The sequence below is a fragment of the Polypterus senegalus genome, chromosome 14 (assembly GCF_016835505.1).
Source record: "Polypterus senegalus isolate Bchr_013 chromosome 14, ASM1683550v1, whole genome shotgun sequence".
Lineage (NCBI taxonomy): Eukaryota > Metazoa > Chordata > Cladistia > Polypteriformes > Polypteridae > Polypterus > Polypterus senegalus.
The window spans coordinates 28,780,229-28,807,635 of record NC_053167.1 but is presented as its reverse complement, the minus strand read 5'-3'; the positions used below and the strand labels follow the sequence as shown (position 1 = coordinate 28,807,635).

The 27,407-nt window shown below is 40.8% G+C and overlaps 1 protein-coding gene across 1 annotated transcript in view; it reads left to right on the top strand.

Annotated features, from left to right (window-relative positions):
- The first annotated feature begins 819 nt into the window (after positions 1-819).
- The window catches only part of LOC120514772 (endothelin-3-like), a 101,644-nt gene continuing 75,056 nt past the window's right edge, over positions 820-27,407 (top strand). The window contains exons 1-2 of the mRNA XM_039735318.1: positions 820-1,246; positions 20,051-20,324. Of these exons, the coding sequence (XP_039591252.1) occupies positions 1,177-1,246; positions 20,051-20,324 (344 nt within the window). The 5' untranslated portion in view covers positions 820-1,176. The remainder of the gene's footprint in view (positions 1,247-20,050; positions 20,325-27,407) is intronic.

The following is a 27,407-nucleotide window of genomic DNA, read 5'->3' as shown; positions in this document are numbered from 1 at the left end:
GTTGTGTGTAGAATTCTGAGGAAAAAAATGAATTTAATCCATTTTGGAATAAGGCTGTAACATAACAAAATGTGGAAAAAGTGATGTGCTGTGAATACTTTCCGGATGCACTCTATCTATCTATCTATCTATCTATCTATCTATCTATCTATCTATCTATCTATCTATCTATCTATCTATCTATCTATCTATCTATCCAGTGCCCCACAGAAACCAATGGCGTAGAAAGTTCCCCTTAAGAGACAGGAGCACAAGAGAGCAGACTGCAATTCTAATGAAATACATTTACTTAATTGAATAATCCAAATACAAGTTAAATACATGGGACAATTCCGAGCCCCCATATAATCTGCAAATGATCTGACATCAAGTCATAAGGAAAAAATAAAGAACTGAATGCATTAAGAAATGTGAACAGGGTAACAAAGTTGGCATTAGTATTGCAACAACAATAGACTTCGTCATCGTAGAAACTAAAAAACAGATGTAAAGAAAAGAAGACTAAAAGCTGAAAACAGCTAACCTGGTTTGCACACGGAAACCGGCTTGATCAGGGTGGTTATGCATACATTTACAATCCTTCAAAGAAATCTTATTTATGTAATTGTGTCGTATTACACAATGAGATCATGATGCATTTTAAGAAATCTGAAGGTGGAGACATGAAATGAATGGTGTTGCCCATCTTTCAGGAAGTCATCAGCGCAACTCACTCATCCTCTTCGATTGCAACCTGCTTCGTGGAATTACGTGTTTCCAGCAGAGGGAGCCAAAAGAGCTCGCCGTTATACAGTACACAAGGCACAAAGACGCTATTCACTTCTGCAGAGACTCGTGTCGGCTGCAAGTCAGGGCTACTGGCTCCACTTCTGAAGAGCAATTCACCCTTCTACTTGATATCCGTGCCACCAGGCGTACCACGAGCTGTGTGACCAGATATCATCGGTCATCTTCTGTTTGTTATTTCATCTGTCTAAAGGATTTTACTTCATCTGTTTGCATCAATTTACCTGGATACAAAAGGAAATAAAGTTTATTGCTTCGTTGCATTTTTTTCACAGAAAAAATGGATATGACTTAGGCTCCAGCTGTCTTACCTTTAAGATACCGATTTTGGCTTTGATTTTCAACAGCTGCATTGGGTTTATTGCTCGTCTTTCTCGGAGTTACCTTGGCATGGCACATATTCTCCGGATGGATCCAGGGGTGTGTCTAATAATGGTACTGAGTATAGCGCTGGTAAAAGGTAAGTGATCCTAATGATGTGAGTGGGCTGTCTGCACGGGTGAAGCTAGCTGAATATCACGATGATTATACTGCTAAGCGCTTGTTTATACAGGCTGTGTAGGTGTGCATACGACAGCGTGCGTGTGTGACAAAGTGCAAGTGAGAGCACTGGCAAGAGCACTGGCTTTTAAAGTGGAAACAGTACAAATACTATGTGCCCGGCTCACCGCCTTCTTAGAAAACGCTTGATGCGAGCTTACTTACATTTGCTAAGTGTAATAAGCTTCGCACCCGAGACCATAATAAATTCGATTAAATCGGGCTTGTCAATGATATGTAATGTTATGCTGAAACCATAACCAAGAAACTAGAAGCACTGCAACATTAATATACCGATACAATAAAATGTTTTACCGTTTGTAAAATGTGCAGTAATTAAATACATAGACAGTATTTAGACCAGACTGAGGAAAATGTCTTAAAATTTAATATAACAGTGAAAGCCCCATATATTTTATTTTTTAATTTTTGTAGTTCATCAATCCTATTTAAGAACAGTGTATTTCCATTACAAGATTTTGGGGAACTCGAAGCAATTCCAGTAGCCTGGGTGCCATAAATGAAAGAAGTAGCCGTCGACGGGATGGCAGCCCATCGCTAGACATGCACAGACACTCAAACTTGTTCGTCCAAACCTCGATAATTCCGTTGGCGTGCACGTCTCTGAAATCAAAAAGTGATTGTGGACGAGCAGTAACTCAGGTGAACAAAGCGAGCAGGTACTTACAATCGATCCCACTTCCCTTAAGCTGTGAGGAGAATCTAATCGCTGTGTCCGTAAAGATGCTTAAACAGGTCGAGGCGATTCTTATATCGATCGCCAGTTGTAGGAATAAAGCCTCCCAACACCATGAACTGGTAGAAAGAATATTACGATGTGGAGCCAAAACTGTAATATTTTTTGTCAAAAGCGTATTTGAATATACCAACACAAGATGTGAAACTAAAAACTCACATTTAGGTCATCTCGACATTTAAATGCGATTTATCAATCAGTATTAATTGAACAGGAACAGACAATATAACACCTTGCGATCAAGTTTATCGAAAATGTCGATCCACGGAGTCTAGTAGCGAGGCAGCCGTCCTAACCCTTGTTGGAAGTGCCAACCCCTTTACTAAGAAAAAGATGTATTGTTGAACAAAATCAGAAGGAAAACATATACAAGATTTTCATAATGTTTTGAAAAAAAAAAATCACAGCAAACATGAGTGCTATATATATTTGTAAAGATTAGCAATAGGTGCATAAAGAAGCATGCCACGTTTTTTGCATTCTCCACGCATACGTGTTTTCGTGAATATGCATATTTAGGTTCGGATCGTTATAGCGAACATGAACTCTGCAATAAAAGCCTGCGTTTTTTTCTGCCATATATAAACTAAGGGGCACAACGATCGCCCTAGTGAACCCAGAATTGGGACTACGAACAGAGAAGGCGATCAAAAAAAACTTCCCATTTCGTCAACTGTTCCTCGTAAAATCGTTAAGCAACCCGAACTTTATATGTATAGTCGACTCATAATTAGCTTCCCTTCCCTTCCACCGACTGGATCCACTGAGGGTCGTCAATGCATTGGATTTCGCTGATTTGTAAAAGGAATGTAAAGAGGTGCGCTTCCCGCGGGCAATGGTTCGTGTTATGCAACTTGTCGATCAAGGTCAATAAGTTCATTAGGCATTAGGAGAACATATTTTGTAGGAGAGCGAGAAAGTGACTTATGTAAAAGAGGTAATGGAGCAACTAACTGCACACCATAGCGGGCTACCAGCTTCTGTGACCTGAAATTAGACGGCTGTGTTGAAAGTATGGCCAATGCGTAGGTGGTTGGACACCTTACTCCACTATTATTATTCCGTAACGGCCATCAATTGACGTGTCTTCGTTTAGAAGCTGCGCCTCATACAGACACCCTTAAATAAATCTGTCCATCCATTGGACATTCTAATAATCCGCGCAGAGAGCGGTGTCTTAGTGAGCTCTCCGTGAGCGCGAAAAACACGGTGGTCGGCCGGCAGGACTGTCCGTAAGAGGAGCCATTAGCCAATAAGTGCCAGAATACGCTCTGTGACCTTTAACTTAAGTGTGTTTTGTAAAAGAATTTCCTAATCTACCTATTCCAGTACAGGGGCTTGTTTTGCATTAGTATTGAATCGCTTTATGCTAATTCTAGTTTTTAAAAAATAATTTGTGTTAAAGGTCCAAAAACGAATGTCCCTGGTTGCTGCTTACAGAATTTATAAAGTTTAAGAAACTGGAAACAATTCAAAAATAATAAAAGTGGAATGCGCTCCATTTTGTACCACCTAGGCGCTACACACACCCGAGAGTCCTTACAAACAGGACAGACTGGAAACGTTTTAGGCATGTTGATGATGAACATTATGGTCAGGTGAAAGGAAAGATGGCATTTCAAGACATGACAGACAACCATAATGAGACCACATTTGTAAATGAAAGTTCAGGCATAGCACAAGAAAGAAGTTTAATGGATAAACATGACAAAAAACTCTCAGCTTTGGAACAACAATGATAATATATGATTGATTGATGAAGGGTATCTTTGTGTATTTAATTCTTTTTTAAGTTACGGATAGGACTGGACTTCATGGTGCAACCATACGCTATGGGAAGTTGTAGAGGCTCTGTCCAGCAAAGTTTAACATAGCATAAGGCTGTGTGAGGCGAGAATCTGACAAGAATGCCAACATGCATACGAAACCCATGAGGGGTGCAGGGAAAGTTTGCTTCCTTAGAACTTAAGATATCAGAAACTAAAACTATCAAAAAAAAAAAAAAAACTCTTGGAGATCTTGATAGGCTCCTTGAGACTGCGAGGCCCTAAGATAAAGTTTATTCAGTTTACCTTCAGACCTGGCCACAAGAGACTATGAGCCCTGGGCTCAAGAAAATCAGCAATAGACAAGGTGCCACTTCATCACAGGGCACATTCAATGACTGAAGCCAGTGTAAAACTAGCAATCGAGCAAACCTGCAAGAGTCTGGAATGTTGGGAATCGTAGGGAAACCTATGGAGAACATGCAATCTGCGCACAGAAAGAGATTACAGTAAGAATTACACCCAGGTCCATTGAGTGCAAAGCACTAACCGCTGTGCTACTCCATTTTGAGGAAGGGTTTTAAGCCACTCATATTTTATAATTTTTGGATTGGGTAATTTATGCACTTTATAAACTTACCTGTATTAAAATAAAAGTATTATCTTCAAAATTTCTCTGGAATAGGTTTAATGTCAAGTTTTCTTAATTTTTCTCTCTGGTCAGCCACTTGTACAAAAACCTTAAAATACTTTTATTGAAACATACACCTCCAGGAAAGAAGCATGCACACACACACACACACACAACCAAACAAGATATCTGCAGAAATCCAATTCATATAAGCCCCTAAGGAGAGCCCGTGTGAACAAGGACAACTTGAGACAGGTAGAGGTAAGAAAAACAGGCAGGCAGTCTGAAAAACCCTTGCATTGGGCTGATGGCGTAAATTATCATGCATATCATGAAAGAAGCAGGGCAGTAGAGCATCATTGTCATGAGTGTGTGGTGCATGCATCATGGTATTCTTTTCAAGAATGCTCTAGAAAAGGAGACCCAGCTACTGACAGGGATGCCTGACTCTTCCATCTTAATAAAAGGACAATTGTCTGTGTTTGTCTGTGTACCTGTGTGTCTGCCTGGTTGTTTTGGTTAGGAAGAAATTTTTAAAAATAGGAAAACGTGGAAGAAGGGTAAAAAAGATGATAATAAAAATCCCAAATAAGGGTCTAAAAATAAAATTGGTCTCATCAGTATATTCTGCTGTGCATCATTAAGCCAGCAATAGCAAGGTGCTGGTGACTTTCTTAGCTGCACTGGAGTCTTGTGAACAAGGCTTATAGGTGTAATGCTAATGACCTTTAACTTCATGTGGTGGACAATGCATAAGTGAAAATATTGATAAATCGACACACATGTTAGGAAGCCAATGCTCAGACATGACTAGGATAAAGTCACCAAACCAGGCCAATGCAGTTGTGATCACTGCCACATTTTCCCAGCAACACATTATAACAGTGGTCACTTTGACAAGCAATGGCAAGAGTAAGAGGCAAAAACAGGAAGCTCTATCCAAAGAGGAAAAGGCCACCACGAGGGAAGGGGATCGGATACATATTATTATACCAGACCAAATGGACAACCCATGCATCAAAGAAAAAACATGAGGTCAATATTGATTACTTAGGTTTCGACCCGTATTAGATGGGTAGCACAGCTGGTTCTCAATAAAGGGAGTGAGAACAGGGCGATAATCTCCTAGAGGGCATACAGGCCCTTAAATCTTACATTTGCACAGTAGGTAGTCTGTGGCCAATGGTCTTTAATGCTTGTTGCCTTAAAAAGTATTCAGTGGTCTCAGAGGCTTGTATTAGACACATTATAAACACCCCCTGATCCCAGATGTACAGCTGGAAGCAAACCCAGAGGGTATGCTATAGTTATTCTGCCAAGGAAAAAAAGATATTAAAGAAAAATATATATTTTTTCAATTAAATGCTAGACAAAAGCTATCAGCTCAGGTGGGTTTTGTAAACCCAAAAATCCCCTTTAACAAAAAAAGATTGGTAAAAAGCATCAGGAGATGGATTGTAGCCATAACAAAATAGAAAGTAGAACTTTATTTATTTGTCCCCAGGGGGAAATTTGGGTTTTTACCAAGTTTTTTAAATACATAAACAGACAAATAAATAAATACACACACTTTGGTCTGAACAAAGCAGAAAATTAAAAAGAAAGAGAACTTTTGACTTAGCTGTCATAGTCACAGTGAGGCATTATACAGACGTATTGCTGTTGGTATTAAGGACCTCCAGTCGTATTTCTTGTCATTCACTCCTGTTGAATGATTCATTTGCTGAAAGTCCTCAGTTTTAGTGTGTCACACAGAGCATGTTCAGCATTGTTCATAATGGCACTTAGTTTTGTTTTAATTCTCTCCTCTGCTACGACCACCAGGGGGCCCAGAGTATGTCCTAAAACTGACCTTGCCTTTTAATTAGCTTGTTGATTTGGTTGGCCTCTCTTGAAGTGATGTTACCAGCCCAACACACAACAGCCTACACAATCACACTGGCCATCACAGAGTTAGAGAAGATATAAAGGCTGTCACTACCCACATTTGAGGAACACAGTCTTCTATGTAAAATGATCCGGTTCTGCTCTTTCTTATATAGCTCCTTTGTGTTACATGACCAGTCCAAAGTGTCATTAATGCAGACCCCTAAGTACCTGTAGGAGTGGACCACCTCTACATCCACTCCTTTAATAGTGACAAGACATAGAGGCTATCTGGTGTGGAGAAAGTCAATGACCATTTCCTTGGTTTTGCTGATGTTAAGTTGCAGGCAATTCACCTTGTAGCATAAAGCAAAGTTCTCCACCTAACTCCTATACTCTGTCTCATCCCCCTTTTTTGATACACCCCATAAGTGCAGAATCACGTGAGAATTTCTGCAAGTGACATGATCTGGTGTTACATTTATAGTCTGAGGTGCATAGAGTGAAGAAAAAAGGAAACAGGAGTGTAGTAAAAGTCAGAAACTGGTGGGAGCTTGCACTGCCAAGCCCACCACATGCCAAACCACCTGGACAGTTGGTGACACCTCAGCACCACACAATGTGAGGTTTTCACAGCAGCTGGAGTGCCAGTCCCCAAGTTTTCCCTGTAGGGTGGAGGACCTGCTTGCAGGGCTGGATGCAGGTTAATGTCATACCCGAGACAAAGTAATTGCTGGTTAAGGGCCTTGCTCAAGGGCCCTAAGAATGACACACATAAACAAAACAGCAACCAATTTCACTTAAATATTTTGTGAAGAATTATTACATTGTGAATCAATCAGAAGCTCCAATGCAATTACATTTAATATTGATAATCCTGGTAAAGTTTCGTTGCAATATTTTGAAAAGCTTTGTGTCTATGATGTTGCTTTCCCTGACTTTTAGCACCTTGCCCTCTGACAACTGAGAACTGCATACTGTTTCATGAGAATGAAAATACCAGCACCCATAAACAAGTAAAGTGGTGTTGTAGTATTACAAAAATATAACAATAACAAATGTAACAGATTCCAGAGGTTCCAAAAGAAACACACATACTTCCAGAAATGGCCCCTGATATTCAAAACCCCCCAATGAAGAAAGCAGAGACCAGTAAAATAATTTATTAACCACATAATGACATGTTTAAAGTTGTCTCAATCTTAACAGTAGTTATCTTCACCACGAGGTGGAGTCAAGCAGTTGGAGAGGACAAAAACTCAACTACTGGCAGGTAAAAAAGCCAGGGTTGTGGAGTGGTGGATGATAAGGAAGGGAATGAGTGTTCTGTTTGAGAACTGTAAGAAAGGCAATGGGTAGAGCCCCCCGAAAACACCACAAGTATTAGGTCAGCTAGGATTTGGTATTCTTCTGTTTATTTGCAAATTGTTTAATCCTTCCTTGTATATCAGTTACATAGATGATCTTTAATTTTTTGATCATGTCTGTTGTTTTGGTATCATCTTGGGCATTAAGATTGTATGAGAGTACCTAAGTAGTTCACTAGTGCTACCATATTTGATAGAGTTGAGGCTCCTTTCATGAAGCTACAGTAAGTGTTGTGAAAGCCAACATTGTCTGTATGGAAGAGGTCACAACTACCACATTGGAGTGGCCAGTGTGACCCAAACTGGTGGAACAGAGTGGCTGGATTGTGTTAGACCACTACAGCACATGTTCACTAGTTCTGCAGTGAAAAGGGATAAGCAATGTTGACTCTATGCTGTGTGCGTGTGCAGCCAGCCATCTCTTTTCTGTTCCTGCATGGCAGTTTAGAACTGCCCTGCAGCATCATACGGAAACCCAACAGGCAGAGCTAATTGATTGTGTGTTATTTAATTGTGTTACTCAAAACTCCTGGAGCCACAACTCAACAATTTTATGTTATTGTGTCAAGGTGCTCTAAACTCCAAGGGTGAACCAATGGTGAATTATTTGATCTTCAATGCAAAGTGTAGAAAGTACCTGGACATAATTTATTAGAACATCCACTCAGCAGAAAAAAAAATTATAGGGAACATTGCTGATGAGTGAAACAGTTTCTAAGAATCTGAATTCACAGGGAAGCTCAGGGTTTCACTTTGCAAAAAAAAAAAAATCATGAAACAAATGGACTGTTTGCTTCCATTGAAATCAGAACCATTGACACGAGAAGAAAGGTGTTTAGCTAGTGTCTGGAAGTGCCTGCTTGCAATAATTTCATATTATCTGCCTGTCATTTAGTTTTTAATGAAAATTTAAATTACTACAAGTCCGAGAACAGAATGAATGGTGTCTAGCAACAGACATGGTCTGTAAAGCAGAAAGCTGGAGGCTCATTTTCCAACATCCCATAATCAGCACACACTGCACCTGTGCTCCATTGTGGGGTAATCACTTTAGAATAGCGTCTTCTGAGAATAGTGACGCATTAACACCAAATTTTGTTTTATTAGTTAAGAAGGCTGCTTGGAAATTATAAATGAAAAAATGATAACTGTGTGAAATTATACGTCGCCTCAATTTAGCAAGCACGGCTTGAATGTGTTTAAACTTGTTAGATATTCTCAAGGTTGTGGGCTGATGTGTTTGAAGCAATGCAGGTGCCAAAAGAATGAAGAGAAGGAAACATAAATTCTTCATTAGTTGAAAGAAAACTCCCCTAGGACTTTAAAATAAGGGTTCATTTAAAAAATCTGCACTCCAGAATAGTTTTCTTACACTGAGAAATAAATTTAGCTCTTCGGAATGCACCCTGTTCAGTATGTCTATTCTGTGACCAGCTTACCGAGTTTGTAGGTCTGGGAGGATGTTCTTCTTAAGCAGCTTGTAAACCATAAATACGGTCGTATAAAAGGAAAGGCAAACCACTCTGCATATCCCACTATAAATGATTAAAGCACAATGTAACACTTGCAAAAGCCAAACCCTTCAACTAAGTAAACAGATGAGACATTAGACAGGTTACTCAACGAATATGTCAAAACAGCTTTAAATATAAATCATGGGGTGTATCGCCTAATAAATAACTTAATAATTTGTAAGTAAGGTTAATTAGGAGCCAAGCAGTTTTTGACTGCAAAAAGTGTTAATGTATAAAAAATTTATTTAACATTTAGAACATCTTCTGGTCAAATTTTACCCTCTTTTGTGTTTAACATCAGTAAAAGCACCCTAAATTTCATCTGTTCAGGATGAAACGGTTGGACTTTTCCTGCATTTCCCAAATTGATTTAATGCAGATTGTTTCTGCACAACCCATAAAAAGCACCTAAATGGCCATTTTTTCAGTTCAGAGACTGTAAGACTTTTAATGAAGTGCCCTAACTTTACAAAAAGTAAAAAAAGTTTTCCAAATGTCACATTTTTGTACAGCTGCTACACATTTTGAACAGTATATTGTCCTTCAGGTCAACTATCTATCTATCTATCTATCTATCTCTAGAAAATTTTACTCTTCATTTATGGTACTGTTTGTTTACATCACATAAAATATATATATATATATATATATATATATATATATATATATATATATATATATATATATATATATATATATATATTGTCACAAGAACGAGACATGGACAGATAAAGAGTTGGGGCAGCCACCCGTATATTGTGGTATCCTGGCTGCAAAGTCGTTTTTCTTGTAGAAATACAGAGCACTGAAGTGCATACAACCGAGTCCAAAACAAGACTGAGGAAACAAAGGAAAGGGGCAGGTTTTAAAGGGGAGACAGGAAGTGAGGTCGTATGGATCTGGCACGTGGTCTTCCACCATTGGCTCAGTAGCGGAGGTGACATCAGAGGGACTGGAGCTGGTGTGGCCGAGTTCCATTGGCTCAGTCCCGAAGTGATGTCAGGAGATCCAGGTGAAATCCCCGGGATGGTCTACAGGCAAGGAGAAAAGAGTCAGTGCACTCTGCCACACCCGGCATGCCTCCGAACTGCCTTCACTCAAGCCCTTTAGCTGCCTCCCATGCGCACGTGTGTGACAAGGCCCCCCCCTTAGCCCAGACCCGGCGGGTCGGGCGACCCTAACCGAGAGGTCGTGAACCCGAGAAAGGGCATCAGCGTTGGCGTGGAGAGCGCCCCGACGATGAACGAGCGAAAACTTGTACGGCTGTAGGTCAAGAAACCACCGGGTGACCCGCGATTCGACTCCTTGTGGAGGGCCATCCACTGTAGGGTGCATGGTCCGTGACAAGGGTGAATTCCCGGCCCAACAGGTAGTACCTCAGCTGAGTAATCGCCCATTTAATCGCCAGAGCCTCCCTCTCCACCGCAGCATACCTGGTCTCCCGGTCCAACAGTTTCCGCTCAGGAACATGATGGGGTGCTCCACACCATCGACGCTTTGGCTCAGCACGGCCCAGGCCTGTGTCCGGCGTCCGTCTGGAGGATGAAAGGCAAAGAAAAGTTAGGTGCCATCAAAACAGGTGTGGGCGTAAGGGCCTGCTTTAAGTCACCAAATGCAGCGCCTGTTTTTTCAGTCCATGCCACAATGTTCGGGGCCCTCTTCTTTGTTAAATCAGTCAAGGGCGCCGCTCTCTCCGAAAACCGAGGTACAAACCGGCGGTAGTACCCGGCTAAGCCGAGAAAGGCTTGGACCTGCCGCTTGGTTCGCGGACGGGGCCATTTCAGAATGGCATCAATTTTGGAGCACTGTGGCCTTACGGTACCCCGACCCACCAGGTAGCCTAAATATTTGGCCTCGCTTAATCCTAAGAAGCATTTCCTGGGATTAATCCGGAGCCCGGCCTCACCAAGTGTCCGTAATACCGCTTGGACATGCTGTAGGTGTTCCTTCCATGTGCTGGAATAGATGACCACGTCATCCAGGTAGGCAGCACTGTATGAGTTATGAGGCGAAGCACTTTGTCCACCAGACGCTGAAAGGTTGCTGGAGCCCCGTGTAACCCAAATGGAAGGACACGATACTGCCAGTGTCCGCTAGGGGTACTAAACGCGTTTTTTCCTTCGCGGAGTCCGTTAAAGGACCCTGCCAGTACCCTTTCGTCATGTCAAGTGTGGTCAGGTATTGAGCCTGTCCAAGCCTCTCGAGGAGGTCGCCCACGCGTGGCATTGGATAAGCATCAAATTGGGAGACTTGATTAAGCCGACGGAAGTCATTGCAGAACCTCCAACTTCCGTCAGGCTTACCGACGAGCACAATGGGGCTGGACCAGGGACTATAACTTTCCTCAATCACACCTAGCTCCAGCATGCGCTTGATCTCAAGCTCCACTTCAGCCTTTTTTGCCTCGGGAAGACGATAGGGCGTTCTCGGACAACAACCCCGGCTCTGTCACGATGTTGTGCTCAATCAGAGAGGTCCTTCCGGGTTCTCACTGACTACCTCCCGACGGTCCGGATAACTGTTTCCAGCTCCTGCCGCTGTCTGGGACTTAAGTCCGTGCGAAGTTAAGGTCGTGTGTGTGCGAAGAGTGAGCGGGCTGGCCGGAGGAGGGATCGGGGTCCCTGTCCTTCCACGGTTTCAGCAGGTTCACATGATAAACCGCTCCTTTGGCCGACGCATTGGGTTGACTCACCAAATAGTCGCCCCGTCCCTTCCTCTCCTTAACTTCGGAGGGGCCCTGCCAGTGGGCAAGCAATTTAGAGTGGGAGGTAGGCACTAGGACCATGACCCGATCTCCGGGCGGAACTCCCAAGAGACGTGCGCGGTTGTAGTACCGGCCTGTGCTGCTTGAGCTCCTCCATGTGACTTTTAAGGACAGGCGAATCTTTCCAAATCTATCGCGAACTGCGCGATATACTCCAGTATGTTTGTGGAGGGAAGAGCCTCTTCTTCCCAGCCTTCTTTCAAAATATCTAATATGCCCCGAGGTTGTCGCCCGTACAGTAGTTCAAAAGGGGAGAACCCCGTGGAGGCTTGTGGGACTTCCGATAGGCAAAAGGACGAGGGGAGGAGCTGATCCCAGTTCCTTCCATCCTCGCTGACCACCTTACGCAGCATTTGCTTGAGAGTTTGATTAAACCTCTCTACTAATCCGTCGGTTTGAGGATGATACACGAGGTCTTTAAATGCTTTATTTTCAGTAATCTGGCAGTCTCCTTGAACGTTTCCGAGGTGAATGGGGTCCCCTGGTCTGTCAAGACTTCTTTGGGGATCCCCACGCACGCGAATACCCCTAGTAATTCCCGTGCGATGGCTTTAGAGGTAGCTGAGCGCAACGGAACAGCTTCGGGGTATCGTGTAGCGTAATCCACGAGGACTAAAATGTACTTGTGTCCTCGGGCTGAGGGCTCCAGGGGTCCCACCAGGTCGACCCCGATTCTGTGGAAGGGAACGCCAATCAGTGGAATAGGAACGAGGAGCACGGTCCCTCCTAGGAATTTGTCGCAGTTGACACTCCGGGCAGGAAGCGCAAAAGCGACGAACCTCCTCATTAATTCCTGGCCAGTAGAAACGGAGCTTGATCCGCTCCAGAGTTTTTCGGTGCCCAGGTGGCCACCTAGGAGGTGGGCGTGTGCTAGCTCGCAGACCTGCCGCGGAAGGTACGCTGCACCAGCAGCAGCCTCGTCTCCTGCCCGTCATGCATTGCTACACGGTAAAGGAGGTCATTATCTAGCACAAAGTAGGGGCCCTGTGGCATCGACTGATTAGTGCGCTGGCCATTGACAAGGACCACTGCATTTTTTACAAACTTCAGGGAGTCATCATTCCATTGCTCCCTTCTAAAAGAAGCCGCGTTTCTTTAAATTGGAACCGCAACACGGAGAGAGGGTCAGCGTCGACCTCAATGGGCGTGGTTTCTCCCGCGCCGCGCGTCGCTGGTGGATGACGTGTTAGCCAGCGACGCCCGGAGTTGCCACGTCAGTCAGGGCGACGCCGTCTCTCTGCCGGCTGATTACACGGCGTGGAGGCAGCTTGAGACGGGTTATCTCCGTCCATAACGAGGCCCAAATTAACCCCGGGAGTGGTATGTGTCTCACCGCTTTGATTTTAGACCAGTCCCGCCCTAGTATCACCGGGTGTGGAGGATCAGGTAGGACGCTACGGTGAGTTTACGAACTGACCCTCCGTAACTGATGACACATGCGGCGGACCTGTACCAGCGGATGTCTCCGTGGACACAGGTTATACCGGTCTTAAATTTTAGCCACTGTTGCGGTTGCACAAAGCGGCGGGCAACAATGGAAATGTTGCTGCCGGAGTCGAACAAACCTGTGGTCTTGTGTCCGCTGGGCGATCACCACGCCAGTATGTGGGACCGCCAACGGATTAGCAGAGCACACCAACCCTCCTCGCCTCCACCTGCATTCCTCCTTGCCCCAAGCGGTTTGCGCGCCAGCGGCGCGACGCCCGCATGAGCTCGGATTGTACAGGGAGGGGCTAGGTCTTGGAACGTCCCCCGGCTGGGTTTGACATGAGGACGGTTCTGCTCCCCCAGAGTGTGAGGCCGCCCTCTGCGTCTCCATAAGCTCTATGAGCTCAGACATGTTCTTAAACCGCCGCCAATCCGGCTGGGTGAAGCCACGGGGAAGCGCTTCCAGGAGCAGATAGCAAGCTACCTGCTCTATTATTTGGTAGGGCGTGTTTTCAAATGGCCGTAGCCAATGCCCTACCATTGCCCATAAGGACCAGGCTTGTCTGTTGGTCGGCCGCTCAGGGTCCAACCTCCATTTTTATTTTATTCACCTGCCAGTCTGGGGCACCCCTAGGTGGTAAATGGGGCTTTGGTTTCGCAGGGAGGCAGGCACTCTCCCCAGAGAGCATACTGAGTCCCTTTGCCTCCCTCCAGGGCAGCCCATTCTGTGAGCCCCACCCGCACACCCCTGGCCTCCAGATGGCCTAGTTATGAGTGCTGGGAGCGGAGCCCGCACCGGTCACGCCGACCACGGGCACCCTCCCGCCTGAAGACTCGCCCCGCACGCCCCACCTGGGTATATTGCAGGTCCTGTCCCCTTCTCTCTGGGACTTCTCCATCCTGCCGCTACGCCACTGTCACAAGAACGAGACATGGACAGATAAAGAGTTGGGGCAGCCACCCGTATATTGTGGTATCCTGGCTGCAAAGTCGTTTTCTTGTAGAAATACAGAGCACTGAAGTGCATACAACCGAGTCCAAAACAAGACTGAGGAAACAAAGGAAAGGGGGCAGGTTTTAAAGGGGGAGACAGGAAGTGAGGTCGATGGATCTGGCACGTGGTCTTCCACCATTGGCTCAGAGCGGAGGTGACATCAGAGGGACTGGAGCTGGTGTGGCCGAGTTCCATTGGCTCAGTCCCGGAAGTGATGTCAGGAGATCCAGGTGAAATCCCCGGGGATGGTCTACAGGCAAGGAGAAAAGAGTCAGTGCACTCTGCCACACCCGGCATGCCTCCGAACTGCCTTCACTCAAGCCCTTTAGCTGCCTCCCATGCGCACGTGTGTGACAATATATATATATATATATATATATAGTGACAGATATGGGGCGCTGTCATCCCCTTGAACCCTCAGACAATACGTCAGACACCAGGTAAAAGTTCAATAATCGACTTTATTATCAATATACAATGAACAAAGCACCCTCCTCTCCACAATACTCATAAATCAAAACAATCACTAATAAACAATAATCCTCCACTCCCAGACGCATTGCCACCCTTCCACCCAGCTCAGCTCAACGTCTGGGATTTTCCATAGTCCTTTTATAGTCCATGACCTGGAAGTGCTTCTGAACTTGCAGTCCATATGACCTCCTAGCACTTCCGGGTCAGATGAAAACTCCTCTTCTTCAACCCGGAAGCACTTCATTCCCTTTGTCCATGTGACTAGGATGCACTTCCGGGTTGTAGGCCAAATACTCGCTGCTTCTCCTGCAGCCTTCTAGCAGCCCCTGTGGTATCCAGCAGGTCTGTGGATAAAAACTCCATTGTCCATAATTCCCTGCTGGCATTCAGGGCACCTCCATGCTGCAGGGAGGGCTCCACTAAATATATATATATATATATATATAATATATAATTCTAACTAGCTTAACTAAGGAAAGAACATAACACATCATATAAAAGTTGATTAAAGTATGTAGGATAATGGTTATAATATGAGAAATTTTCAAACTGTATGAGTTATTTTTTTAATCATTTAAGTAATCTATGCATTTTAATTGAATTACCGTATTTACTTGTGTACCACGCGCCCTCATGTAAGACGCGCACCTGATTTTCTAATGCAAATTTTTGGGAAAAAATGTGCGTGTGGTACACGCGTAAATACGGTAAATTCATTATTTTATGGGCAACCAACATTTTTATTTTTAGTCACATATGATCTGCAAAATCTTAGTAAAAGAAACAAAAATACTTTTTAGTGCATTTTACATAAAATTGTCTCACTTATAATTTTTTTTTTAATATATTTTGTAACATCCTAATGCCACATAGTTCTTGGCACGTTACAAAAACCTTGACTTGGGTGGGAAGATGATTTGACAGAAATGAGTGAAGAGAAATCAGAATCAGATTTATTGGCCAAGTATGCACACATTCAAGGAACTTGACTCCAGTTTTGGTGACTCTTCAGTTATAAGTTACATAATCAACATACACACAACAGTTTATCACACACCAGAGAGATTAAAAAAATGTAAAAATATAAATATATCCATATACTGTAATGTGCAGAGTGGAACTCAGTGCAAGAAATGCTGAAATAAACACTGGAAGAAAAAGTATTTACAATATGTGAACAGTATTGCAAGACCCTAGGAAGCCTGTGGGAGGAAACTAACCATTTGTGAGCTTGATGGCCTGTGGGAAAAAAACTGATTTTATATCTGTTTGTTTTGGCATATATTAATCTATAATGCCTGGCTGATGGAAGAAGTTTAAAAGGTTGTGGCCTGGGTGTGAAGGGTCAGTAATGATTTTCATACCCGTTTTATGACCCTGAACTAATACGGGTCCTGTAAGGTGGGCAGACTGGCCCCAATGATCTATGATCTTAAAGTGAAATATAACATTCATTCCTGTCCATTTCTCATTTCAGAAAATCCTACCAATGGTGAAACTGTACATGTGAGGTACTGGAAATGTGCGTCTGTCTATTTGAGAATCAAACCTTGAATTTTTCTTGAATCTTTCTTAGAAAAGCCCAACACTTTATCCACTAAGCCAATATCGACAAATCACTAAAAAGAGTATTTTGCCAAATTTGCATATAACTAATGAAAAATTGGTAAAATTAAAAAAAAAATTGGTTTGTGTACATCGGTCTCAAACCTTCAACCATTTAAATGAATGTCCAACATGCTAACCACTTGACCAATGCTGCTGAACTATCATATCAAAGTAATTTGACAAGTCTTTAATAGCAATTAATGAAAGTGATTTTTTTTTTACTAATTTGGCTACATTGGTCTTGAACCTTTGACCATTTCATTTCAGCGTCAACACAGTAACCACTTGACCAACACCGCTATATATATATATATATATATATATATATATATATATATATATATATATATATATATATATATATATATATATATATATTGTGTGTTGGCTTAAAGCACTATACTGTATATATATATATTGAGGTAAGCCTCCCTGGTGCTTTGGCGCCCAACCTCCAGTTGCAGCCAGTCTGCCACTCACGTTGTGAAGAGGGGGACTGAACGCACCCCAAGGAGACGTGGTCGCTCCTCTGAAACCCCCTCTTAAACGGTGATAGAATGGGAAACAAATACAGTTTTTTTTTACCTCCTCTTTGCTCGATCAGCTGCTGGCTTGCTGCTGCTTTGCCGCGTGATATTCATCTTGCACGGCACTTACAACATTTAAAAGCCTGTATAGAAGCTGTCCTACTCTTCGCCTTTTATTTCCGCCCTGGGTGTGGTTAAATCTCTTGGCACTCTTGGTTAAGTCTCGCCTCAGGGGCGTGAGTACTTGATATTTTTTAATTTATAACCTAAAAACGGAATAAGAAACTGAATATCTAACAACATCACATTAAAGTTCAATAAATTCTTAAAGGAATGATACCAAACACATATATGTAGGTTTTAAAATAAGCCCGATTTAAAGCGTGACATAAAAACATCACATAAAATTGTTGCACAAAATCATTGCACTTTTAGGCTTAGGATTTTATACATATAGGGTAGATATATGTGTATTCACTTAAAGTATAATATAAAGAAATGAGAAATTTAAATTTGACATAATTACCGAACAGATCCTGGGTCAAAACTGATGAAATATTGTATTTTCACTGTAGATCAGCTTGAATACAAAGTTTAAAGGAATTTGGTTCAGTAAAATTGGGTTAAAACTGATTGCAAAATTTGAACCTGAGAAATAAAGGGGGCAAATTGAATAAAATCATGTAATAATAATAATAATAATGAAAAATATTTTAAATGTCATGTCCTCTAAAACTTAGGATGATCATTGTTACAGGCTGAGATGGCCAATCGATAGGGTCATCAGGATGGCGCAACATAATTAAAGACAATACTCATCCTCAACACACACTTTTCACCCTGCTTCCCTCAGGGAGGCACTACAGGAGTGTGAAATCACACACCACAAGACCGACGCATATTTTCCACAAGCAATCAGACTCCTCAACAATGCTAAAAGTTAAAGTCAATCCAAACCACAACTCATAGCCTCATAAATAGTATTGACTGCTGTGGTATGTCAGCAGGCACTGTGCACCTTATTTTGTAATCTTATAATTGTAATTCTGCGGTGGGCTGGCACCCTGCCCGGGGTTTGTTTCCTGCCTTGCGCCCTGTGCTGGCTGGGATTGGCTCCAGCAGACCCTGTGACCCTGTAGTTAGGATATAGCGGGTTGGATAATGGATGGATAGATGGATAATTGTAATTACTATTTGTTTTTATACTTCTTTTGTGTTTCTGTCTTTGTATATGAAGGTGAGCAAACAAAGTAAGAATTTCAATACATGGTTTTAACATGTGTTTTTACTGTGTATATGACAATAAACATCTTGTATCTTGTATATAAAAGAGGTCTGGGGTGAAAAATCTGTTGTCCAGAATAGGGAACCTAGAAAGGTGTGTTTAAATTGGGTACAAAAAATCCTGGAAGGTACAGGAGACATTGTGAAGGGTTAATAAATGGAACATAGAATAATCCTAACTCTCCTCTTTTACGTCAGAGGGTAACTGATGTTATTTGAAATTGGAAAAACTCAAATTCTCACTTAAAAGATTTGTGCAAAACATTTTCAAAATCTGGCAGAATCTAATCAGTAAATTCCTTTAAATTGAGGAAGTGGATTCTCTTCCCTCTTTTTTATTCTATTTATTTTTATTAATTTATTCATTTATCTATTTACATATTTTTACTATTATTATAGTTTTACTCTGCTGGCCTAGCTCTCTTTCTCATGGGTGGGGAGTGATTTGTTTCAAACCTAGTTTTGTTAAACTTGACTTGCTTGTATGGAATGTTATTCAATTTTAATAAAATCAATAAAATGCTAAAAAAAAATTAAAAAATAAATAATTAAAAATGGGACATAGATAAAAAGCGGAGACGGGGGCTAGAAGTCCAAAGTTTAAACACTGAGTCTATGTCTTTCTTTCATAGATATTCTCCTCTTTACAGCTGAATCCAGAACTGTAGGTTCACCCTGTTGACAAGGCAGAGACCCTCAGTGAGTTGCTTGACACACTCGTGTGTGAGAGAGGATGCTATCAGACAGAGAAAAGACAGTCAGTGAATAAATGAGTGGCTGAATTTAAAAAGCTGCTTTTTCACAGAGTTCCAAAAGTAACTTCTAAATTGACATTTGAAGCCAAATCACACTGAAAGTTATCTCAAGCCTGCAAGTGTATCCAATGTTTTTCTGTCCTTCCAATGCATGCAATACGCAATGCAAGGAAATTACACATGTATTGGTATAGTAAAAAAATGAAAACAGCAGCCTGTAGCACAAAAATCAGTTATTTTTTGGTGAACACAACTTTTCTTGCTTAAAATTTAATGTCCATGTCTGTCACTTTCATTTTCTGGACAGCTTTAAACCCAAAAGTTTGATAATCCTAAGTAAGATACTTCTTGTAGACAGCAGAAGAAGATGAAGAATGCAAACAGCCAAACTATGTAATTAACAATACACGTCTTTTCAAAAGATCAAGTGTGTGTACAGTACATGCTATATATGCTTGCTTTGTGAAATTAAAAAAAATTTTCATGACAAGTGGTGACTCTCAAACAGTAAATGCCTTCTTAATCTTTTTCATCCTACACTGTGCAGTCTGCATGTTCTTCCTGGGTTCACGTGGGTATTTTTCTAGGGCTCTTGCCTATTGGACAGACCACAGGCTTACTGGACAGTAAGTTAAAACAAGTACTTCACTGCATGTTCAGGGTTTGAAATGAATCATCCGTCCCATTCAGACAGTGATCCGTCATTGTATGGTGGCTTTGTCAAGTCTCTTAATGGGTTAACTTGGGAAATAAAAAAGATAAGTAGCTAGATTTAGTTACATTTTCATAATTTAGATGATTGTTTTTGCAAGCATTGTAAAATTTGACTTTATCTATATTAATATTTTTGTCCTTCAGAACATTTTCCATTATAATTACCGTGAATTCCATAGATTACATAGACTGTGAGGATTATAACCTGTTTAACTATTTCCTGACACTTTTCTAAATCTCCTTTTTCTCTTACTGTTCACCTACTGTGATCCAAGGCTCCCCTTTCCTAAACGGCAGGCCATCTGTGACCACTGTGATGTGGCAAGAGAGTGTGAAGCAAGCAGAGAGGATGACCGCAAACAGCACCTCCCTTTGGACACAAGGAGCATCACATCAACTGGTGAATGTTAAACAACCTCTGGATACTGGCGCTCAGGAGCAGCCTCCAAAGCCCCACAAACGTGCCAGGCGATGCACCTGTTACACCTACAAGGACAAGGAGTGCGTCTATTACTGTCACCTGGACATCATCTGGATCAATACACCAGAGTGAGTAATGAGTTCTCACAGCTCAGTTGGTGGGAATAAGCATTGGGGGATTAGCATTATTCAGAGGAGATGACTTCAGTTTATTGTAGTCACTGGGAATTCTTTTTTGAAGTGGCTTGCTAGTTTATCTTTAAAGGAATTGTAGTATGTACAATAGCTTTTGTTGGCCTAAGCTCATGCTTGTATTATAAGTGACATTAGTTAACAATATTGATTATAAAAGAGTAACCATTGAGCCTATACATACTGTCATCATCTCATGATCAAGATATATTCTGCTTAAAGGAATGAAGATTTATATCAGGGAGATAGGGCAAAATGTGTACCTGTGCCATGTGAAAGAATATTGTTAAGCTGAAATCTTAAAAACATGTATCTAAATATATATTTACTAGATAGAGTTGTGGACAAGAATGCAACACTTCTCCAGGGAAGTAAGGCACAGGTAGCCCATGCAATAGGGCCTTATTCTACAGCTACTGAAGGATTATGGTGCTTGGGCAAAACTTAGTAAGTTTCCCCAAACCACCATATGGCATCCTGTGACCCTCAATGGAGTAGCGGTGTCATTTTGCATCCTGTTCTTTGGAACATAAGAGGTGGCAGCCACAAACGATGCCTGGTCTTTATTATGTATCATGGCATGCAGATAAAAGGAAATCTGAGGCCTCTGGAGTCAGCTCAGGAACAAAGGAACTTCCCTCAGATTGCCCAGGAGTGCCTTCAAATGGGTTATAAAGTAGTTTCAGTGGTTTCATCCAGGGTAAAGTGCAGAAAGTAAGTGTCATGATTTTTTTTATTTTTTATTTTTTGATATACTTTATTAATCCCGAAGGAAATTAGTTGGTTTTTTTTTGCATACCCCTTGGGGGTCAGAGCGTAGGGTCAGCCATTGTATAGTGCCCCTGGAGCAATTGAAGGTTAAGGGTCTTGCTCAAGGGCCCAGCAGAGTAGCACCTCTTTTGGCAGTGACGGGAACTTTAGCTGGTGACTTTGATTTTTCTGGTTGCTGTTTGGGCTTCTAAATTTTTTAGAATATTATTTTCTGGGTTTCATCAATCAAGGAATCTATTGTTTATATCAATGGTTTAATGTCAAAGGTATTTTAATGATGTTGGAAATTAATTACATTGATGGTTGCTATGGAGTTACCAGGCAAGACAATCAGGAGTGTGATATGTGTGATGTAAGCATCGTGACTATATAACAATCAGTGTGGGTGTTCTCTGATCTTGTGTTTGATCACCTTTAGTCATCATTCTTATTAGTTTATTCTTCTTTTGTTCCTTGACTTTGTTTAATGTCTGCTTAACTTGGCTCAGGTTACATATCTTGAACTGCATCCCAACCTCGTTCTTTGATTCACACCCTGAGTTTTGTTAATTTATTTCACACCTTCATGGTTTTGACCTTTGGCTGGTTATTGTGCATTTGTGACTTAACTTGATTCTCGTTACATCAAAATCTGCTACTACTCAGTGCAGGCAGTACAGTAAGAAGGGGTGAGGTAAGACTTTTGGAGGAATCAGAGGTTGGAACAGAATTGCAGTGATAGAAAGAGAGGGGAAAGGGTACAAGGGTCTGGTGGAGGAAGAGTTTCAGAATATAGATTCTTCTGTATAAACAGAAAGACACAAGGGATGATGAGAAAGCCTTCAGCCGTATACATTAGGAGAACACCAGTAAAACCAAACACATTTTAGTTTTCAATATACTGTAATCTCCACAAACAGTTTTGATAACAGAAAGCTTTTCTATACCACCCAAATAAAACATCCTGTCTTCCTTTTGTAACAATTCATCTGTAGTTGACTTGGCATCTTCATCCTTGGCATTGAACTTCACATGGAAGCAGCCTACCAGAATGAGGAACACATGCTATCACATAGGGCATGATCTAGAGAATAAGGTGGATTTCTACACTTTTATGCAGCAGTCTTTGCAAAATGTGCATTGCAAGGACATTGTCATGAAACAGAAAAGGAGCGGTCAACAGTTTCTCATGCCACTTGTTAATGATTGACTGTTGAAAGGAGTAAAGCAAAACATCATAATACTAACTGGTTATGTGGGACCTTTTAGGCATTTAATCAATATGGAATACACCCTGAGTTTCACAAAAAAATTGTGCCCATGATCTTGATGGCAATGGCTTTGACATGTTAGGGAATCATTGTGCTTCAATTGTAGCAATTATTCCTTGGACTTTAGGTCTTAAATATATATCCAAGTTTCATTGCTAGTTATCCAACGCTACTTACATTTCTCTCAGTCCAAATTGATCAAGCTGAAATTCTCTTCGGAATATTGTGTGTGGTGATGCCTCACTTTAGGAGTTGAGTTTATGTACACCACTGTCTTCATATTTAATGATTCATTAAGAATGGATTCAAGTGAGCCATAGCTAATCCCTATGGTTTCTGCTGTCAAATACAACTATATATATATATATATATATATATATATATATATATATATATATATATATATATATATATATATATATATATATATAGTGAACGATAGGGGGGCCTCTCGCTCCCTTGAACCCCTGTCCACGACTCCAGACACCAGGTAAAAGTCTTAAAAGAATTTATCACAAAAGCAACCTTGAATGTTGCGGGGTTTTAGTGACCTGGACTCACCTTTAGGGACAGTAAATAGTTATGAAGCGCAATTTACAAAGAAAGTTTGGCTTCGATGGCTCCGATCACACTCATTCGCAATGATTTCCACTCTCCCAGGAGCTACTTACAACCAATATCAAATAAGACCACGGGCAGAAAAACACTCAGTCGTGCAAAGGCTTTGAGCACACACAGATCCAGGGCTCTCAGCGCATATAAAGCATATAAGGACAATACGTTATAGATGTAATGTCAATAAATAATCGAAGAAGAAAGAGCAGCATGGAGAAAAGAGACCCAAAAGCGTTGTTGAGAAAAAAATATCAAAAAAGAAAAAGAATAATCTAAGTGCAAATTCAGATAATAAGGAAAGTAATAATCAGCCCGGAACAAGTAGAACTGAAAAAAAAAAAAAAAGGTCTAATTAGTCTCAGAAATAAAAGACAAAGAGTAAAAGACAAAGTAGAACACATGCAGAGCAGGTTAGAGATTATGAAAGCAAAAGTAAAGATCACAGTAACGCAAACAAAGAGAAATTATTACTCAGAGAAAAAATAGAAAGTTGAATAGAGATTGAATATATGGACATTGTTAATATGTCAGAAGTATGTAAATATTGTAAGGCTTTGAAGTTTAAGTCAGAGACTTTTAGATCGTCTAATTTGTGTTGCCATCAGGGAAAAGTAGTGTTTATACACAATGAGGAGGCATATCCAAGAGAATTAAAAGATCTAATGTTTGGGAAAAGTGAAATCATAATCTTTTCACATTCGCATCATTCAATGCTCAGAACATAGATTTACACAAGAATGGACAACACGCTATGAGAATCTGTGGTCCAGCAACAATTAAAGCAAAAATAAGTTTAGTTTCGAAGAAACCACAATTTGGTCAGGTGTATATTTATGATCATGGAGAAGCGATGCAACATAGAATCGAAAGAGTTAAACGATCAGACGTATTAGAAATAATACAGCCAATACTGGATACAAATCCATACCTACAAAAGTATCGCACTTTACACGAAATTTATCTGCAAAACACGGACAAAGAAGTTTTCTTGATTTCTATGTGAATCAGAAAGACCACGCACACATATAATAAACCACCATGTGACAAATTATCATCGATAATAGCTTGAAAGACAGAAATATCAAAAACAGAGTATGTATTCGTGTTTATCCAAAAGCAAAACTTTTGAATTGACATTTCTGTCTAATAATTCACCACATTCCGATCCATTACTCTTTCCTTTGCTTTTCCCAGATGGAGAAACAGGATGGTCATACAATATGAAACACACAGATTCAGAAAAAACGAATAACGGCAACACAATATTTCGGGGCAAAATTTGCGCTACATTCCAATGTATTTAACCCACTTCTGTCATCTCAACGTGTAATGCAACAGTACACAATGTTTATCTAAAAGTCGAAGCTAATCATCTCTTCTTTATTAAATCGAATCAAGCAAAACTTAGAATATGGTCTATGCACGGTCTTATTGATCACATTCAAAATTCAAATATCAATAGTTCAGACAAATTCACAATAGGTAAAGCAGTAATATTACCACCATCATATCAAGGTAGTCCAAGAGCATTGAAACAATTATATCATGGTGCAATGGCAATATCCAGAACTGTCAGTCAGCCAGATTTATTTATTAAAATGTCATGCAATCCACAATGGCCAGAAATCTGGAGATTCTTGAAAGCAATGCCTTCGGCTACATCGGCTCAGGATATTCCGAGTTTCGTAAGAAGATTGTTTTATCAGAAAGTCTTAATTTTATTGAAAGAACTCGAAACGGTGTTTGGTCAAATCTGAGCATACATTTACACGATCGAATTTCAAAAACGCAGTTTGCTGCACATGCATTTATTGGTTACTTTGCAAAAAAAAAAAAAAAATTAACTGCTGATGATGTAGATCGTTTTGTCTGTGCTGAAATTCCAAACAGAGAAACCTATCCTGAATAATACAAAGTCATTAAACACATGTCTCACAGACCTCATTTAAAAGATTCAGGATGTTGGGACTTGAAAGAAAGTAAGTGTTTAAAAAAATTTCCAAAAGCTTTCATTCAAACAACAGATATGATTAAGGCTGGCTTTCCAGATTATCACTGAAGAGATAATCGTCACAAACAACACACTATTCACGGAAAGAAAGATCGAAAAATTGTCATGATTGATAATTCAGTGATTGTACCATATCCCCCATATTTGCTAAAAAGATTTGATTGTCATATTAATGTTCGAAAATTAAAAGTGTGTATTCAGAAAACCAGACATGGGGGTTGGTGAGCCAAGCAAGCAGGGGTCGAAGCCCCCTAGTGTATATATATTATCTGCTATAAAAGAAAATCTTGGAAGGTTGAAAGAAGAGGAGACGTAATTTTCTCAGAGAAACACTTTCATGTCCCCGTCAAACAAGTCTTTGTGCCAAGAGATTTAACCACACCCAGGGCTGGAAATAAAACAAAGAGTAGATGACAAAGTAGAACATCGTAAAGAATTCAAAAACATTAGCGTGGTACACATACAGAGCAGGATAGAGTTAATGGAAGTACGAAAATTTGAAAGTCTCAAAAGAAGGATAGTAAAGATCGCATTAGCGCAAACAAATGGAAATGATTACACTTTGAAATAATTGAACAGAGAAAACAGATCAAATATATTGTTCAGATTTAAACTTGCAGACTTGCAGATCGTCTAATTCATGTTGCCATCAGGGAAAAAAAAAGTAGTGTTTTTTTCCCAATGAAGAGGCGTAACTGTGAGAATTAAAGGATTTGTTGTTTGGTGAAAGTGAAATCCCGTGAGAGAAATCATTTCTCATTTGTGTTAATGCTATTGTCAGACACATTTCTTGTAGAAAGAAACGATATTCACTCATGGGCAGTTATACATTGTGTTATCATGATGTAATTCCAAAAATGGAATCAAAATACAATGCGATATTGATGAAAAAGTAAAAGCGAAAAGAGATTCAATATATGGACATTTGAATTGAATATATGGTGATATGACAGAAGTGTGCCGCGTGAGATGCAGATCACGCAGCACAGCAGCAGCAGCAAAGCAGCAGCTGATCGAGCAAAGAGGAGGTAAAAAAAAACATATTTGTTTCCCATTGTATCACCATTTAACAGGGGGTTTGGGAGGAGCAACCTTGTCTCCTTGAGGTGCTTTCAGCCCCCCTCTTCACAACGCAAGAGGTAGAGACGCAAAATGGCTGGCCCCTTATCGCATGCTGGGGGGTGTGGCAGTGGGGGGTTTGGCAAGCAAAGCAAGCAGGGGTCGAAGCCACCTACTATGTATATATATATATATATATATGAGTATTTTGGATTTCAAAAATTTTTGGATTTTGGAAAATCAGCACATATATATTGAGATATTCTGGGACACCCTTGAGCAGCTAGTGTAATTCAGCTCAACCAGCTAAATGATGACTCACATGTATAATAATTAATTTCACTGAGCCATTATTATAATGTGCATTGAGATGTTAAAGATATTAAATCTCAAAAGTGAGGAATATGATGTAGACTCTATTGTAGTTCCCTTTTAAGAAAGCCAATGTTGAGTATTTGAAATGAAGAAAGTTTTTTTTTTACTTTTCATGAATTTATATAGGCTACTTGATGTCACTTCTCATGTAACTGACCGATAGGTCAGGAACATCTCAAATGACCTTCACTCCATCATGCCTGCTGTGCTGGAAGCCATTAACTGACTGACGAGGTGCTACATTTAGTTTTTGTATGTTGTGGGTGTGCATACATAAAGCATAACATGTTTTTACCAAACATAAAAAAAAATTTGCATCAGTGTCCGGTTCTCCTAATGTAATCAGAGCAATTTACTGCACTCATACTGTAAGCGGGGCACCTAGTGAGATTGAAGCTGCTTTTGTTAACTGTAAGCACTACAGGGCATTAATGCACAACTCACTTGTGATGCCAAGACAAGACTGACAAACGTTGTGGATCAGTGGGTTGATTCATTAATTTTAAAGCAAACTGTCTTTGGTGTGTGTGATGGTCTGGACTTCCTAATGTAATCTGTGTAATTTAGTGCTCTCATATTATAATAAGAGCACCTAGCAAGAATGAAGCTGCTTTTGTGAACCATCAATAGTGACATTCCATTAATGCACAAGTCAGATGAGTTTTTAGGAGCATTCACACATGCACGATTATAAGATGATTAATATTTACAAAAAGAAAAGTGCATAGAAATACATGAATGGCAGGTTTATTCTTTTTGGTGTACACATTTTCCTGTTTTTGGCATAAGTATATATTCATGCTCAAATCCAAGCAAAGTTTTCTAAGAGACTCCGGTGTGGAATTTTGTTTGCCACACAGTGCTTTTAAGCTGACACGCAGGTGCAATTGCTTTGCTCCCCACCTCCTAAGCAGTATACTGAGACTGCTGTGCAGCATC